At 45.0% G+C, this 19,327-nt stretch overlaps 1 protein-coding gene across 1 annotated transcript in view; it reads left to right on the top strand.

The window, feature by feature from the left end:
• The window catches only part of LOC107151631 (putative inactive cytochrome P450 2G1), a 15,868-nt gene extending 5,577 nt beyond the window's left edge, over window positions 1-10,291 (top strand). Inside the window, exons 2-4 of the mRNA XM_015497028.1 lie at window positions 8,191-8,332; window positions 8,900-8,960; window positions 10,057-10,291. Of these exons, the coding sequence (XP_015352514.1) occupies window positions 8,191-8,332; window positions 8,900-8,960; window positions 10,057-10,291 (438 nt within the window). The remainder of the gene's footprint in view (window positions 1-8,190; window positions 8,333-8,899; window positions 8,961-10,056) is intronic.
• The last annotated feature ends 9,036 nt before the right edge of the window (window positions 10,292-19,327 follow it).

The following is a 19,327-nucleotide window of genomic DNA, read 5'->3' as shown; positions in this document are numbered from 1 at the left end:
GGCGTTATCTTGTTGGGTTGTATTATAGTAGAAATACGGGATCAGAAATTAGTAAAAAACAAACTGAAAGAGTGTTAAGTAAATTGTTAGAGGAAGGAGGCATCTCAGTAAAATCAAGAACAATCAGGGCATACGTTGATACAATACAAAAATGTAGCCCATGGCTTTTTAAGGAGGAGTTGTTAAATATATCACAATGGAACCATCATGGTGAAGATTTAAAAAGAATAGAAAAGAAAAGCCCAGGGACTCTGCCAGTTGGCACATTGCCATTGTGGACGTTCATATCTTGTTTGCTTAGTCCAAAGCCTTCAGTTCAGACAATGGTAGAGGAAGAAGAAGACATAATGATTCAAGTAAAAGAGAAGGTCTCTCAAGTTAGTCAGACAGAGGAAAAGATTCAAGTAAAAGAGAAGGCCTCTCAAGCTAGTCAGACAGAGAAAGAAAGTGTAAAACAGAAAAAGCCATCAGGGGGAAAGTTACAACAGGAGACTGCTACTAACACCTTTCTATCACCAGAGGACGTAAGTGTCCAACTAACAAGGCCACCTCCATATGCTGGGAGGTCCCCAACCCCCGCAGTTGATAGTTGGGATCCTGAGACAAGATCTCAAATATTAACATGCCCTGTATTTGAGGCAGGAGGGCAGCGATTTTACCAAGTTTTAAATTTCAAAACAGTGAAGCAGCTAAAAGAGGCTGTAACAACCTATGGTCCTCAAGCACCCTTCACTGTAAGCATGGTCGAATCCATTAACAACTTGAACATGACGCCAGCAGATTGGGCTAATAGTGTAAAGCTGTGCTAAACGGAGGACAATACCTGTTATGGAGGGTTGCCCAATGAGGAATTTTGCAAGGAGACGGCTAGGCGAAATGCAGCAGCTGGTTATCCTCAGAGAAAATCTAGATATGTTGTTAGGAAAGGGACCTTATGAGGATCAGCAGCAACAAATTGCATATGATCCTGGTGTATATGCACAAATTGCTGTAGATGCAATTAAGGCATGGAAGACTTTACAAGGACATGGAGGTTTACAAGGTCAATTGTCTAAGGTAATACAAGGAGCTAATGAACCTTATGCTGAATTTGTAGATAGGCTTATTCAAACAGCTACCAGAGTTTTGGGGAATATAGAACAAGCAATGCCATTACTAAAACAACTGGCTTATGAGCAAGCGAATCGTTGGTGCAGAGATATCATTAGACCATGGAAACATGAAGATTTAAACACATATATTAAATTATGTAGAGACATTAATGAACAAGAGCAAGTCGTGGCAGCTGCAGTAAAACAGGCTTTAGATGCCAGAGACATTAATGAACAAGGGCAAATTGTGGCAGCTGCAGTAAAACAGGCTTTAGATGCCAGGCCAAGAACATGCTACAATTGTGAACAAACAGGACATTTTAAAAGGAATTGCCCCATTGGAGGAGGGTTTCACAAAACTAGGTATCAAAGGAGTAGAATACCGGATATTTGCCCATGATGCCGTAGAGGGAGACATTGGGCTAATGAATGACGTTCTCAAACCACCATAGAGGGTACTCCATTATCAAAAAACGAACAAGGACCAGGTGTTTATCCACAATAAAGTGGAGAAAGGCATCGGGCTCCATTGCCAAAAAATGGACAGGGGGGCCCAATGCTCCGGGGCCCAAAACCACAAATATATGGAGCACTGGAGGAACCCAGCAACCCCATCAGGGTAGTGCCCAGGACACATTGTCCATCAGATCCCTCATCAGACAAACCAGAGGGAGCGCAGGGTTGTACATCTGCACCTCCGCCAGAGCAGTACTAACTCCAGAGATGGGAGTTCAAATCATTCCCACAGGGGTGAAAGGACCTCTTCCCAAAGGAACAGTAGGCTTATTATTGGGACGCAGCTCTTCTACTCTAAAAGGACTTATGATAAGTCCTGGGGTAATTGATCCCGATTATGAAGGTGAAATAAAAATTATAGCCAGTTCTCCAAAGGGTATATCAGTAATTTCACCAGGAGATAGAATAGCACAGTTACTAATAATACCCAGCCTACATGATAAATTTTCCAGTCGTACTGTAGAAAGAGGTTCCAAGGGATTAGGCTCCACAGGTGTAGATTGGGCTATGCTTTCTTTAAATTTAGATTCTCGCCCCATGCTAAAACTAAATATTCAAGGACATGAATTTAATGGGCTACTGGATACAGGTGCAGACCTTAGCATCATCTCTCGTCAAGAATGGCCAAAACATTGGCCATTACAACAAGCCACTCAAACGCTTCGAGGCCTAGGAGTGGCGACTAATCCCCATAGAAGTGCAATGGTATTAGATTGGAAGGATCCTGAAGGATGTGAAGGAACTATACAGCCATATGTATTGGATCATCTTCCCGTAAATTTATGGGGACGAGATGTCCTAGATCAATTAGGTTTGACATTAACAAATAACATCAACCAAAATGCACCCACTATTATGACTAGACAAGGTTTTAGGAAAGGAAAAAGATTAGAAAAACAAGAACAAGGTATAGCAGCACCAATACAAATAGATCAAGGAACAGACAGACATGGGTTGGATTTTCAGAAAGGGCCACTGAGACAATAAAAATTACTTGGAAATCAGAAAGACCAGTATGGGTTCCTCAGTGGCCCCTGACTAAAGAAAAGATACAAGCAGCCCATGACCTGGTCAAACAACAATTAGCAGAAGGACATATACAACCTTCTGTATCTCCCCATAATACTCCCATTTTTGTCATCAAAAAGAAATCTGGTAAATGGAGATTATTGCAAGATTTAAGAGCCATTAATAATGAGATGGTTATTATGGGACCTGCTCAATCAGGGATTCCTCAATTGTCTGCTTTGCCAAAAACCTGGTATGTTTTAGTTATAGATATTAAAGATTGTTTTTTTTCAATTCCAATTCATCCTGAGGATAGTCCACGTTTTGCATTTACTATCCCTGCACTGAATCATGAAGGTCCTGATCAGAGATATGAATGGAAAGTACTCCCTCAAGGGATGGCTAACAGCCCAACTATGTGTCAAATTTATGTTAACAAAGTAATCCAGCCACTTAGAAATCAAAATCCTGAACTACAAATATTTCACTATATGGATGATGTATTATTAGCACACAAAGATAAAAACACATTGCTAGAATGTTATGCCACACTTACAAACTTATTAAAAAATTATAATCTAGAGATAGCAATAGATAAAGTACAATTAAATTTTCCAATTAATTATTTAGGAGTTCTATTATCCTCAACCATGGTCCGTCCACCAAAAATTCAAATACGAGTAGATCAACTCAAATCACTTAATGACTTTCAAAAGTTATTAGGAGACATAAATTGGATAAGGCCTTATTTAGGTATACCAACAGGAGAGTTGGGACCTTTATTTGATATCCTAAAAGGTCCATCAGATCCAAATTCACCCCGAATGTTAACGCCTGAAGCAAGAAAGGCATTAAAAATCATTGAAACATATATGGAAAATATGCATTTGGATAGAATTGATATAAGTTTGCCTTTATTATTTATTGTACTACCAACAAAAAATATTCCTACAGGAGTATTTTGGCAAGAAGGTCCATTATTATGGATACATTTATCTTATTCTCCTAACACTATTCTTACTAGGTATCCTGAGGCTGTAGGACAATTAATACTCAAAGGAATAAAAGCAGCAAAGGGAGTGTTTGGAATTTCTCCCAATAAAATTATTACTCCATATACTATGAATCAAATTGATGAGTTAGCTAATGAGTTAAATACTTGGGCAATAATCATGTGCAAATCTAATGTTTCATTTGATAACCACTTACCATCTAATCCTTTATTGTCTTTTTGGTCATTGCATCCTGTAATTTTTCCAAAAATGACAAGAAAAACACCTATCATGAATGCTCCAAATATATTCACTGATGGGTCAAATAATGGTACAGCAGCAGTAGTTACCCCTGATCAAACTTTTACATTTTTAGTACCCAAACAATCAGCTCAAAAGGTAGAGCTTAATGCAGTTTTACAAGCTTTTGTGATGTTTAAAGATTCTGTATTTAATTTATTTTCTGATAGTCAGTATGTAGTTAATGCTATAGTATCTCTTGAAGATGCTGGTAGGATTTCCCCTTCTTCTACTGTTTTCTCTTTGCTTTCCACTATACAAAGTCTAATCTGGGACAGAAAAGATCCATTCTTTATAGGACATATCAGGGCACATACAGGATTGCCTGGAGCCCTTAGTTTGGGCAATGATTTAGCAGATAAAACTACACATGACATACATATTTTCTCTACACTAGAAGAAGCTATAAATTTTCATAAAAAGTTCCATGTCAATGCTAATACTTTACAAAAGCGTTTTAAAATAACTAAGGAACAAGCTAGACAAATAATAAAACAATGTCAAAATTGTGTGACCTTTTTACCACAAGTTAATCTTGGAGTCAATCCTAGAGGATTGATACCTAACCATATTTGGCAGATGGACGTCACACACTTGCCAGAATTTGGAAAATTAAAATATTTGCATGTTACAGTTGATACTTCTTCTGGATTTTTGATGGGCTCCCTTCATGCCGGAGAAAAAACTAAAGATGTTATAGCTCATTGCTTACAAAATTTTGCCACTGTGGGTGTTCCAAAACAGTTAAAAACAGATAATGCCCCTGGTTATACTTCTACCTCTTTTAAACAATTTTGCTCAACATTTGGCATTACTCATATAACAGGAATCCCATACAATCCACAGGGACAAGGCATAGTTGAAAGAGCTCATCAAACTATTAAAATGTACTTATTAAAGCAAAAAGAAGGAATTGGGAAGGGGTATATATTCCCCAAAGATAAACTTAAAATAACCCTTTTTACTCTAAACTTTTTAAATTTGGATTCATCAGGACTTAGTGCTGCGGAAAGGCATATGTGTCCAAAAAATGTACATAAGCCCAAGGTACTTTGGAAGGATATTCTAACAGGACAATGGAAAGGTCCTGACCCAGTAATTGTCTGGAGTCGGGGGTCTGTTTGTGTGTTTCCACAGGGAGAACAGCAGCCGATTTGGATTCCAGAGAGATTAACCAAGGTCCTGACCCAGTGATTGTCTGGAGTCGGGAGTCTGTTTATGTGTTTCCACAGGGAGAACAGCAGCCGATTTGGATTCCAGAAAGATTAACTAAAGCGATTTCTACAGACCAAAAAGAAGATGATTTGGCTCAAATCCATAACAACTGATATCCAAAACTCCAGTTTGGCTATTCTTACATCTGCAACAGAACCAGGATGCTTTTTTCAATATCTATTTTATTATTGCCCTTTGCCATATCATGAAGTTCTATTTTGTTTTTTGAGCTCATACAGACCTAGGTTAATGTTTTGCTGATCAGTTCTATTTTTTGACTATAGAGTTTTTAAACATTGCAATGGAGATTTCACCTGTAAAAAGTTATAAGGCCTTTACTATAATGTTATGTGTTGTATGTATTATATTATGTGTGCACACTTGTGTTTTGTGTTATATGTTTGAATGTATGTATGTCCATATATCATATATGATGAGCGCTCATGATAAAATGGATCCAAATATTTTTTTTTAATTCACGTGATTTAAATGGTTTAATTTAATTGGGTAAACAGCTGTTAAAGATTGTTTTAATATGTGAACACAAAAGAAGGTTAACAGATCTGTTTGTTTACTTTCACCTTTCCTTTTCATTATATTTAATAATTCTCTTAAAGATAATGTAAATTGTTAAGAAAATTGTTTTCTTTTAGTGCCTTCTGTAATGTTACATAATTTTTTCTTTAGCCATTATTGCCAGAATTCCTATCTTCATCCCAGTGCTGGTGAAGTCAAAGATAAAACCAATCTACAGCTTCTACAATAGCCATCACTGAACTGCTTGCAGAACTTGCCTGGACACATTGTGAGCTCACCTGTATGCATTGTGAACTATCTGTTGGTGCAGCGACTTGTGGTAGTGTTGGGGTATTTTTGCTGATGATGTCATCGGTGGTACAATTTTTCCAAAAGGAGCCGTCAATTGGCTTGGTGTATCTTCCTCCCTTCTGCTTGTCATGATCGTCCAGCTAAAATTTGGGGGCCAACAGAGGTGAGGCAAAGAACCTCACCCCCCCGCTGGTACAAAGACCTCTCCACAGGTGTGGCTGTATACTGGACCGGTAGTCAGTGACGGGTAAGATCCAATTGCAATGGTACCAACCTAAGGACCATATGTACTATTGGACAACCTAAGGCAGGCACGGTCCCTAAGCCACATGCTTGTTGTTTAAACAGAGAGGGGGAGATGTTGAGAGCCACAGCCGAAGGGGCCCCAGCGAACTTCCAGCTGCCAGCAAACTTCCAGCTGCCGGCTGATGATTGGCTCACAGCGGCCCCAGCAACATCTAGCTGATTGGCTCCTCGGCCCCAGCAACATCTAGCTGATTGGCTCCTCTGCGGTGATGCTCATTGGGCTGTTTCCCTGCCCTTTCAGACCACGGAGCTGCTCATTGGGGGACTTTTTTGGCTCCGCCCACATGACCCAGCCAATCGGCCTCAAGAGCAGGAGGATTGTGGGAGGTGGAGAGAAGCTTGTGTGGGAGAGAGAGGCTTGTGGAAAGCCGGTGGTGGCAGTTGAGGCTCTGAGGGTTTTTCCTGAGAGGCTGTTTTGTTTGGCGTGTGTGGTTCTAAAAATAAAGTTAGTTTCTTTTGACAAGTGGCTCCTGATTGTGCCCAGCCAGACTGCGGCATCCCTCCTCTGCTCAAAAGCCCTCCATGGCTCCCATCTCACTGGAAATAAAAGCCAAATGGCCCAGGAGACCCTGCATGCTCTGACACCTCTCTCTGGGCTTGTTACACTCTCTTTCTCAATCCAGGATCTTGGTGTCCTCAGTATCCCTGCATGTTCCAGGGCTCCTCTGCCTCAGGACCTTGGCACGGACTGTTCCCTCTGTCCTGAGTGCTCTTCCTGCAGACAGCCCCACAGCCTGCTCCCCCTGTCCTTCAGAACTTACCCAGCAGTCTCCTCCTCCTCCTCCTCCTCCTCCTCGGGGAGGCTTCCTTGGCCCCTCAAGAGCCACTGGGCATGGTGCCCAGGGGAGTGTCTGTTGGTTTTGGTCCGAGTCAGGCATCCGCGTCTGTCCTAGGGAGTGGGTGCAATCTACCCGCCGTGCTCCTCAGCAGTTCAGTGTCCCCAGATGTCCTAGCATTGGCTGCCTGGCTCACTTGCCCGAACTGACAGCAAAAAAGGTGCCCTTTGGGAGAGGGAGCAGGAAACGGGTGACTTTTGCAAAAGCAGCGAGAACAGTGAAGGAGGATCCAAACCACTGAGTGCCCTCGTGGGGGCTGTTCCAGCTGTTCCACGGTCACCGTGGCACAAGCAACAGCAGGGCGGCCACAGTCCTCGAGAGGCACCTGTGTGAGACTTCAAAGGCACCTCCCCTGGGCCCAAGGCTCCTCTCAAATGCCTGGCATCAACAAAAAGCCCTTCTGGGACTCGGGTCCTGCTGGTGCTGGGCACAGACTTGTGTTGTCACTGGTTATTATTACTTAAGGGGTAGCCCTGAGCGAGGGCGATGACCATCAGAACCGACGGCAATAATAATAAGTGCTTGCTGAGTCTGTATCAGGTGACAAGCGTTTCTCTCTGCAGATGGGGGCGACTTGCCATCTTCCAACCTCCCGGCGGTGCAAAAACAAAGCACCCTCACCGGGAACCCTTCTTGGGATTTTGAATTTTGACCTTTCCCGGGCTGCGTGAGGCCATCTGGAGACTCAGGACAGGGGCCACAACTCCAGGTCAGCCACACAGTGGTCACACGGTGGTCACAGGGGGCAACAGACACCGCAGAGCCCTGGGTGGCTCAGGTGGAGTAAATGTGTCTTCAATTGACAGTAGGATTCGTTCCCATGGCAACTGGAGGGGCACCCTCCCTATTTCCTTGACTCCTCTGAGTTATTATGCCCGTTTTACAAGGAGAGGAACTAAGATTCAGAGAGGAGTCATCTGCCAGGTCACCCCGCTGGGAAGGAACCAAGCTGGGACTTACTCCACCGACCCCAGAGCACACCCTCTTCCCCCACTGCTGTTCCCGGTTGGACTAGGCCCAGGAAGCTTTGGCTCAGGTGGCAGGAGCCCCCTCCAGGTGTTGACCTGGGTGGATGATCTGTGCTGACTCCTCCCACAGGGCACCACGGTGTTCCCACTGCTCCACTCCGTCCTCCATGACCCTGACCAGTTCCAAGACCCGTCCTACTTCCAGCCTGAGAGGCTCCTAGATGCCGGTGGAGCTTTTAGGAGAAGCCCTGCCTTTCTGCCCTTCTCTGCAGGTCAGTGTCCATGCTGCGTGACTCCAAGGAGGAGGCCTGCCCTCTCTGGTCCTCTTTTGTTAACCTAAACTAGTTACTGCTTTTCTGATTGCTGGTTTGGAAGATAGAAGCTACAGCCAGGCTCAGGGAAGGGAAATACAAATCTGTCCCAGCTACACTGAATCCTGACAGCACAGAGTTCACTCAGAAACTATAAATTGTGTTAGGCCATAAAAAACACCCAAAGCTTAGTTTAAAAAAAAAAAAAAATCCATTTGGGAAAAAAAAAAAAAAAGACTAATCCCCCAAGTTCTAAATCAAAGCACATTTAATCCAAAATACTCAATGCTTTTTCAATGATCACTTTTGTTAGAGTTACCAAAAAGTTACAAGCTGTGTAAACACTAGCAAATATTTTTATTTAAACCAGTTTTTAATTGTATGTGTAGTGCAAACACTTGATTTGAAAGTCAAGCAGAACAAGAGTCCACAATGAAAGTGAAGTCTCTCTCCTTGATTCTGTTCCCCCTATTGAAGGTCCTAAGTCCAGAGGTAAACACCTCTTATGGTTTTATGTGTCTCCTTCAGGAATTTGTCTAAATAAAGGCAAGTCCAAATACCAACTGACACACACAGTTTACAAAACCAGGTGAGCCTAGGGTCATAGTCTGTGTTCCAATAATAAAATACCTGAGTCTGGGTACGCTCTAAAGGAAAGAGTCTGTTTAGCTCAGTTTTAGAAGGTGGAAAGTTCAGGGGCTGGAGATGTAGCAAAAACAAATAAATAAATAAAGCCAGATGCCAGTGCCGGCCTATATCCCAGCAGCTTGGGAGGTTGAGGCAGGATCGCAAGTTCAAAGCCCCAGCAATTTAGCAAGGCCCTAAGCAACTCAGTGAGGCCCTGTCCCTAAATAAAATATAAGAAGGAGCTGAGGATGTGGCTCAGTGGTTAAGCACCCCTGGATTCAATCCCCAGTACCAAAAAAGAAAAAGAAAATACCCCTTTAAGGAGGAAATCAGGGAATATGGAGCTGAATTCATGATCTTTGGTTTGAATGTCCTGTAATAACAGGTATCAGTCTGTTGAGAAGGTGACCTAATCACCCCTTAAAGGTCACCCTTAATAGGGTCACAATGGCAATGCAATTTCAGCATAATTTTGGGAGGGGACTCATTCATTTCATATGAATGTATTCACCCCAATTTCTTCTGCCTCACACACCTGCTCACTTGCCCTTCTGCCATGAGTCACCAGGACACAGAAGTGCCACACTCTTGATCCTCCCAGTCTCCAGAACCATGAGCCAAATAAATAAACTTCCATTCTTTATCACCCAGCCTCCGAATCACAATCCCCCCGCCCTTTTTTTTTTTTTTTTTTTTTTTCCCTCTCTTTTGGACCCAGATGCGCTTTACCAAAGAGCTTCATCCCAGCCCTTGTTTAGTTTTTATTTTGAGGGACTTTTGCTTAGGGCCTCTCTAAGTTGCTGAGACTGGCCTTGAACTTGCGATCCTCCTGCGTCAGCCTCCCAAGTTGCCGGCATTGCCAGCTTGCCCCACTGCACCAGGCTCAGACTGCGGCCCCGAGGTCCTTAGATCTGCTTCGTCGGTACCGGACTCTTGGGGCCCTGATCTCCGAACCCCCCACCCTCTCGGCGGTACCCCCGCCTCCTCCAGGCGGATCTCCCTCCTCCGCTCCCCGCCCCCTCCCTCCCGGCTGATCTCGGCACCGCCCTCCTCCGCAGGCGCCGCGCATGCCCAGGAGAGGCTCTGGCCCGCGCCGAGCTCTTCCTCTACCAGAGGTGGCTGCTGCCCCGCTTCTCCCCCACCTCGCCTCTGCCCTCTGCGGCCCTGCACCTGCAGCCCCGGGACAGTGGCTTCGGGAAGCAGCCACCCGCTTTCCAGCTCATCCTGCAGCCACTAGAGCACTTCAGACCCAAGGACTCCCCCCACCCTGACAGCCCCCCTCCCGTGGCCTGAGCCTGAGCCTCCCGCAGCGCCTGGCCTCGGCTCCCCCTGTACACAACGCAGAGGGTTTTGTTGGGTCCACCTTTAGGCTCCGGAGCCTGACTCCACGGTCTGGGTCTTCCCTCCCCTGGCCACTGCTGATTCCTGGAAGAGCAGCTGACACATAGTAGGTGCTCAGTAAACATCTCCTGAATAAATGAAAGTTTTTCAATGAAACCTGGCCCTGACACTTATTCTGGCCATGTGACCCTGGTCAAGTGGCTTCCCTCTCACAGCCTCAGTTCCTTCCTCTGTAAAATGGGGTCATAAAAAAGACCTGCTTCAAAGGTGCGTGGGACAGCACAGCAAAACAGACAAAACTCTTGTCCTTGCAGACCTGCCACAGGGGACTGGAAGGGAATAAAGAGTAATCAAAGGATATAAGAAATTACCAAATTGTATGAAATGACAGAAAGGTATTAAATCTATGGGGGGGGATCGCAGCAGGTGAGGGGAGCAGGAGTACGGGAGGGGGCTGTTTGTCATTTCATGTGGGGTGGACAGAGAAGACCCTGCAGAGGACAGAGCAATGGAACAGAAATGTCAAGGTGAGAGTGCTCAGCACGGATGTCTAAATGAGAACAACTCCAGGCAGCGGGAACAGCCCCTGCAAAGGCCCCGTGGCAGAAATGTGCCTGGAGTTTGAAGAGGCAAGAAGGTGAGTGAGCAGGGCTCTGCAGATGGGAACAGAGAGGGGGTACAAATGGAACCTGTAGAAAGAGTTTGGCCAGAGAAGGGACTTGCTCTGATTTTTGGTATTTGGGCTTTGATTTTTGTTTTTGTAGTGCTCAGGATGAACCCAGAGCCTCTCAGGTATTCTAGGCAAGGACTCTACCACTGAGCTACACTCCCAGCCCCTGGTTTATGTCTTAAAGGAATCCCTCTAGCTGCACACCGGTCTGTGCTCAAGTAGCCCCTGAAGTAGGTGCTGGAACAAGGGTCTCCAAAGTCATTTCCTCCATCCCCCTGCCTCCACCCACAGCCTGCAGGAGCAGAGTGCCAGGCCCAGGTAGCCACACTCTTGTGAGCCATGGAACCTAGGGGAAGGGGAGAGAGGGATCACATACTCCCGCCTTCTCCCCGCCATCTCTTTCTTTCTCTTTCTCTCTCTCTCTCTCTCTCTCTCTCTCTCTCTCTCTCTCTCTCCCCCTGTCTTTTGCATAACTCTGTCTCAGGTTAGGTAAAATGCTCCGTTAGGCAAAGGCACACAGGGAACCAGGTTTCATGACAACAGCTGAAGCGTCTGCTCCCTACTGCCCCCTGTTGGCTGATGGGTTTATTGCAAGGTGATTTGTTTGCCTGAATCTGCCAGATTCCATCCAGTTGACACATCCTGACCTGGCTTCATTATTAACAGCACCTCTTCCACTCTCTGAACAATCCCAGTGCAGACAATATGTTATACGGTGACTTTTTTTAAATGCACTTTAATTTTACAGCCTGGTTGGGGTTTTTTGTTTGTTTGGTTGGTTGGTTGGTTGGCTTTTTTGTTACTGGGGACTGAACCTAGGGGTGCTTTACCATTGAGCCACATCCCCAGCCTTTTTTTTTTTTATTGTTTTGAGACAGGGTGTTGCTAAAGTTACTTAGGGCCTCACTAAATTGCTAGGACTGGTCTTGAACTTGCAATTCTCCTGCCTCAGCCTCCACATCAATGGGATGACAGACCTGTACCCCTGTGCCCAGCCTACACTCACCCTTAACCATGACATGGTTTTGTCTCCGCAATAACCCAGCAGCAATTCCTGTTCATTGATCATTTACTCATGCTAGTGCGGCCCTCAGGTATGTCAGGCATTATTGCATTTTACATGTGGCAAAGCAGACACTCCAAGAGGTGGAGGGAGGGATGAACAGGAGCAGATCTGAGGGAGGGTCCTTCTGAATGTTGGGTCCAGGATCTCACCAGCCATGGCTACATGAACACCCAGGGAGTTCTGAAATGGTGGAACTGCGGCAATTTAGGGTCTTGGGGCCAAGGCTGGCATGGCTGGCGTGCTAGTAAAATTCTGAAGCACCTCCCGGATGGGCTGATAAATACTCACCACCTGAGGGTCCCGAGCCCACCCCAGCACCCTCAGAGCTCCCCAGAATCCAGCACTCAGAGAGTTAATGCTTGCCTCTGCAGCACATCCGGTGTCTAACATCAGGTAACATAATCTCTGCTTAGAACTATAATGGGACAATTCTAGCTGGAGGTGGGGATTGAAGTTCAGGGAAGAACTGTCAAGTTCACACAAAAAGGTAAAGAGAAAGGAGCCAAAGCCCGGGGCCTCTTCTCTGTTGACACTCCTGGGCACAGGCCATCTGAACCCTGGGGACAAACAACACCCCTGACAACAAGCCTTAATCTCTGGAGGAATTTCTCTTGGAAGGAGGCCCTGAGGTCAGAGCAGGTACTCCATCCTCTCTTCAGAGGAACTGGGGCCTGCGGGTCCCCACCATGTTATCCTCCCAAAATACTTCTGTTATCCAATTTTATTTTTATTTTATTTTTTTAGTACTAGCGATTGAACCAATGGACACCCTACCACTGAGCTACATCCCCAGCCCTTTTTATTTTTTAGTTGGAGATGGGGGTCTCACTGAGTTGCCCAGGCTGGCCTCAAACTTGAAATCCTCCTGCCTCAGCCTCCCATGTAGCTGGGATTGCCAGCATGTGCCACGTTCCTGGCTTGATGTCCGTTTCTTGCCTTCTGGGGGTTTAATAAATAAATAGTAACACCGTGTCAGTTGGTTGAATACTGTGAACAAGAACAAAGCTAAGTGGGAGGACAAAGAGCCCTGGCCAGGCTTCAGCCAGGCAGTCAGGCAAGAGGGTGAGCCCCCTGGAGGCACTGAGGTCACAAGTCATGAAAATACCCGGGGACTGGACATGAAGCTGGCTCAGCAGTGGCTTGTCCAAAGCTTGAACTTTCGTCCCAAAGGCAGAGGGTCGGGGCATGATCAGAACTGCATTTTGACAAGAGGCCTGTGGCTGCTGTGAAAAGAGGGACAAAGGGAGCTCTTGAGAAGCCAAGGCAGGAAGCAGGCAAGGAGCCTGCTCCACGGTGGCTGCATAAGTCAGCCAGGCTGGCAGAACAAAGTGCCACAGACTGGGTGGCCCCAACAACAGAAAGTACTGGAGGATAGACACCAGGATCAAAATGTCAGAGGCAATGGTTCCTTCCAAGTGCTGTTGGGGGAGTCCCCCGCCTTCCGGTGATTTGCTGCCAACCTTTGGTGCTTCGTGGCCTGGAGACATAGACCTGCTCTCTGATTTCATCCTCGCATGGCCGTCTCCCTATGCATTTCACTCTGTCCAAATGTCCCTTCGGTAAGAACACAACTGTGGGCTGGGGATGTGGCTCAAGCGGTAGCGTGCTCGCCTGGCATGCGTGCGGCCTGGGTTCAATCCTCAGCACCACATACAAACAAAGATGTTGTGTCTGACGAAAACTGAAAAATAAATATTAAAAAAAAATTCTCTCACTCTCTCTCTCTCACTCTCTCTTTAAAAAAAAAGAAGAAGAAGAAGAAGAAGAAGACAACTGTGTTGCAATGAAGCCACTTGAGGACCTACCAGCACCTTAACTTGACCCTTTGTAAAGACTCAATCTCCAAATAAGCTCCCATTTTCACAGGCAGAAGAGGTTAGGATTTCAATATCATTTTGCAGGGGGACAAATTCAAAGAATAACAGTGGCAGAGATGCAGAGATCTGTTCAAGAGATGCTCAGGAGGTAAACTGGCGGGATCTAGGATGGGATTGGCAGAAGAAACTTGAAGGTCCTCTGTTAAAGGCTTGTTCCTCAGGGGGGAAGATATTGGGAGGTGACGGAAATTTTAGGAGTCGGGGTCTGACCGGAAGTCCTTAGGTCACTGGGGTGTGCTCTGTCCTTGGTCTTTGTTCTCCCCCTCCTGGCCGTGAGATAAACAGCTTGTCCTGTCGTGTGCTCCCCACCGCGGCCATCTAGCTAGCACACCCACTAGAGGCCGAAAAGCAATGGACCACAACCTCTAAAACCACAGGCCACATCCCTGATACAAAAACAAGGAAACCATAGGCCAAAATAAGCCTAAGAGTTTTGTTACAGTGACAGAAAGATGACAACGCACCTGTACTAAATGCTTTCCCTACAGTATCATACTGAGTCCTGAGAGTTGTCTATTGTGAACTGTGTGATATACAGAGAACACGCTCACTTCAAAATACTTGTTAAAAATAATCATTTTATAAAGGAGGACACTAAGCGGTAGGCTGGCGAAGTCACTTGTCCAAGGTCATGTGGATTGTAGATGCTGGAACTGAAAATTCTGACTCAGGTGTGATTGATAGAGGCTCAAATCTCAATCACTTCTCAAGAAAACCGGCTTCTAAAAGTTCCTGCGGCTTCTAGGAAGACTCCCCCCTCTAGTGCCCACTCCGAACCAAAGTTCCCATTTTTGCAAACAACTTCCCTTTGTCGTCTTTGCTGAATTTCCCGATCTACTTGGGCAGTTGAGAGAGTCCCTGTAGGAAAGACAGGGAAGATGAAGGCAGATCCATGTCCAGGAGGAGGTGTCCAGGGAGAGGGGCGCGCACAGGATCTAGGTGGCACCATACATCCCCGTCTATGAATCATCCCGACAACTCGAAGTCGATACTATTACTATCTCCATTTTTAAAATGAATAAAATGAGGCTAAGATAAAGGCTGCATCCCAACCTGAGAGATTAAGAGGCTTCCGCTGGGCAGTGCTAGCCGGGATCCAAGCTCAAAGTAACAATCTAAGTCTGAGCTCTTAGTGGTGAGCGCCCCCTGGTGGCTACTGGCCCGAATTACAACAAGATAGCGTAACTGAGGGCCAGGCGTTGTTCCAGGTTCTTGGATTTCATTTAAATTTATTTCTTTAATCCCTTCTCCTAAGGAGATTTATCGCTTTCACCCCCTCCCCACTTTTCTTTTTTTTTCTTTCTTTCTTTAAAAAAATTGTTTCATTGTGGGAGATGTCAATCATTCAGCTCTAACGACAATCCACTCAAGGCCAATCTTGTCTATACTCCCAATATTCCCCTCCACGCCCCTCCAAAAAAAATTTTTCCAGAATTATTTAAATCAAAGCCCAGACACTGTATCCATTCACCTGTAAATATTTTCACTATGTATCTATAAAATTATCCCCATTTTGTATGAAGACAGGAATGGGTGTGAATATACTTTGTATACAACCAGAGATATGAAAAATTGTGCTCTATATGTGAAGTAAGAATTGTAATGCATTCCACTGTCATATATAAATTGAAAAATAAAATAAATTTTAAAGAATTATCCCCATTTTGCCATTGGGGAAATGGAGGTATAGGGAGGTCTCAGAACTTGATCAGTCACTTTGCTAATGGGGTGCAGATCAAACTGGATCGAACTCCAGTAGTCTGCCTGCTTACTAAAAAACTAAGTATGCCAAGTGCAGTGGTGCACACCTGTAATCCCAGGGGCTCCAGAGGCTGAGGCAGGAGGATCCAGGCAGGAGTTCAAAGCCAGCCTCAGCAACTAAACAAGGCCCTGAGTTAAATAAAGAAAAAAAGAAAGAAAAAGTAAGGTGACCATGAACTGGTACCACGATTGGACCCAAAAGTGCTTAACCACTGAGCCACATCCTGGGACCTTTTTAATTTTTTATTTTGAAACAGGATCTCACTAAGTTTCTTAGAGCCTTACTAAGTTGCTGAGGCTGGCCTCAAACTTCCAATCCACCTGCCTGAGTCTCCCAAGCCACTAGGATTACAGACATGTGCCACCGTGCCTGGCTAACCTTTCCCCTTTTAAAACTGATTAAGAGAAAAAAAAAACTGATTTATCTCAAGTTGTTGTCAGAGCAATGGAAAGCTGGCAACACAGGAGGGGTGGCCTTTGGGAGATGATTACATTGTGAGGACTCCACCCTCATGAATGGGATGAGATGCCCTTATAGAAGTTGATAAAGGGACTTTACTCCTCTTGGCCACCATTTTCCATCCTTCCCCTCTAAAGGACACTGCATTCAGGGCACCATCTTGGAAACAGAAGCTAAACCCTTACTAGGCACTGAACCGGCCAGTGCCTTGACCTTGAATTTCCAGCCTCCAGATCTGTGAGGGTATTCTGTTCTTTATAATGTACCCAGTCTGTGGTATTTGGTATAGCAACACAAAAACAGACATAGCGGGGTGGATCCATAGACAGATGGATAGATAAGATAGAACAATGGTCTAGGAGTGGGTTAAATAAAGAATGTAATGTTTGGGGTGATGGCAAACACCTGTGATCCCAGCAACCTGGGAGGCTGAGGCAGAAGAATCACAAATTCAAAACCAGCCTCAGCAACTTAGCAAGACCCGGTCTCAAAATTAAAAAATAAAAAGAACTAGGGATGTAGCTCAGTGGCTAAACACTTCCAGGGTCAATCCCTGGTACCAAAAAATAAAAACAAGCAAACGTACCTTAAAAGACAAAGGTCAGAATAATGTCTATATTTGGTGGTTATCAAATGGAAAGGGGGCATGACAGAGCCATTTAAGGTCAATTTAAGCCCATGTGTCTATTATGCACATGTCCCAGTGAGCTGTGTGCTTACAAGTGATGCCTAAACAAAATGAGGGCAAAGAAGCAGAATGAATAAATTGCCATCTATTCATAAGGGCATTACTATAAAGCAAGGAAAATGAATGAACTATGGCTTTAGACAACAAGAATGAATCACAGAAACCTAGTTTTGAACAAAGGAGCCAGTTACAAGACAATACATAACCGTGCAAAGTATACCAAAACAGGCACTTCATGATGGTACTGAGGAAATCAAATGCCAAACCAACCATGAAGTGCTAAAATCCTATGAAAGTCAGCGGGGGAAATGCTTTTCTTTATGGGGAAGGAAGTGGTCATCATTGGTGGAAGAGCTGAGGAGCCCAGTGGTGGCTGGTACTAGTAAAAAAAAAAAAAACCCTCAGGTGGTTGGTGCAGCCTTTGAAATGGGTTCCCTGATTTCAATGGAAAAGATGGATTCCAGGCCAAAATATGGAAAGTGAAAGATTTGAACAGACTTTGCACCAAAGAAAATACACAGATGGGGCTGGGGATGTGGCTCAAGCGGTAGCGCGCTCGCCTGGCATGCGTGCGGCGCGGGTTCGATCCTCAGCACCACATACAAACAAAGATGTTGTGTCCGCCGAAAACTAAAAAAATAAATATTAAAAATTCTCTCTCTCTCTTAAAAAAAAAAAAAAGAAAGAAAGAAAGAAAATACACAGATGATCAAAAAGTGTGGGAAAAGATGCTCAACAACCCAAAAAATTAGGAAACTCAAAAAAAAATTGAAACCATGATGAAATTTAGGGGCGAGGATGGGAAGTGGCCTGATCCCTGGTTCCATGCTCTACTGCTCACCCCTGTGGCCCCACAATTACAGCCAACGCCAGGCCATTCCGTCTCCGTCTCCGCAGTGCCTTTGGTGGCTGACAGGGCCCAGCAAGTGAGGGTCCTTGGTTAAAAGAGACTCAGAAGAGTCAAAAGCCTTTCCCATGGTCTTCGGAAGACAAAGGTTGTTCAATGGCCTTAAAAAAAAAAAAAAAAAAAAAAAACTTCTGGTTTTCTTCTATGAAGTCTCTAGTTTTCCCTTAGTTGACTTTTTTTTAAAGTCCAGTGGCACACGCCTATCATCTCAGCAACTCAGGAAGCTGAGGCAGGAGGATCTCAGGTTCAAGGCCAGCCTCAGAAACTTATGGAGACCCTAGTGGGAAAGCGCTCCTGGGTTCAATATCCAGTACCAAAAAACAAAATGCTACCTACTTCTCAGTGGTATTGTGAAGATTTAACAAAGGGTTTACCGTAAAGCTGGAGGTAGGAAGCCTTCAATTAACGTTAGCTACTACTGCTATTGTTAATGTTAACAATATATCCATATTAATATTTGCATACAGATTTTTGAGGGCCCCTCACACGCTAGGCATATACCCATGCACCCTATCACTAAGCTACAGCCCCAGCCCACACAGATTGTTTTTTTTTTTGTTTTGTTCTGTTTTTGTACCAGGTATTGAACCTACCACTGAGCCACACACACACACCCCCAGTCCTTTTTACTTTTTTAAATTTTTAAACAGGGTCTCACTGAGTTGCCTAGGGCCTCACTAAATTGCCAAGGCTGGCTTTGAACTTGAGATCCTCCTGCCTCAGACTCCTGAGTCGCTGAGATTACAGGCATGCATCACCATGCTGGGCTCACACAGATAATTTTGACCTACCAAAAGCCTCACCCACCTCCATACACTAAACCAGAGCCACGTATGTCAAACACTGTGCTTAAGGAAAAGAACTTCGCTGGGTGCGGTGGCACAGTCCTGTAATCCCAGCAGCTCCAGAGGCTGAGGCAGGAGGAGGTTCAAAGCCAGCCTCAGTAACAGCAAGGGGCTTAGCAACTCAGTAAGACCCTGTCTCTAATATAAATAAAATACAAAGTAGGACTGGGGATGTGGCTCAGCGGAGGGAGGGAGAGAGGAAGGAAGGAAGGACGGACGGATTTTGTCATTGCCAGAACATCTCAGTTCAGTCATGCTCCAGTTGTGAATTTAAGTAACTGTGTCACTTGTCTGAGCCTCAGTTTTCTTATCTGTTAAGAGGGAATACCAAGAGGCTGGGGATGTGGCTCAAGTGGTAGAGCGCTCGCCAGGCATGCGTGCGGCCTGGTTGGATCCTCAGCACCACATACAAACAAAGATGTTGTGTCCGCCAAGAGCTAAAAATAAATAAATAAATATTTTTTAAAAATTCTCTCTCTCTCTCTCTCTCTCTTTAAAAAAAAAAAAAAAGAGGGAATACCAAGCGTACTTCCCTTTGGAATGTTGAGAGTTAAATGGGATCTGGGGACTGGGGATGTGGCTCAAGCAGTACCGCGCTTGCCTGGCCCGGGTTCGGTCCTCAGCACCACATTCAAACAAAGATGTTGTGTCTGCCGAAAATATTAAAAAAATTCTCTCTCTCTCTCTCTCTCTCTCTCTCTCTCTCTCTCTCTC

This window comes from Marmota marmota, unplaced genomic scaffold (genome assembly GCF_001458135.2).
Source record: "Marmota marmota marmota unplaced genomic scaffold, marMar, whole genome shotgun sequence".
Lineage (NCBI taxonomy): Eukaryota > Metazoa > Chordata > Mammalia > Rodentia > Sciuridae > Marmota > Marmota marmota.
The sequence above is the reverse complement of the archived record's forward strand: the minus strand, read 5'-3'. Positions and strand labels throughout refer to the sequence as shown.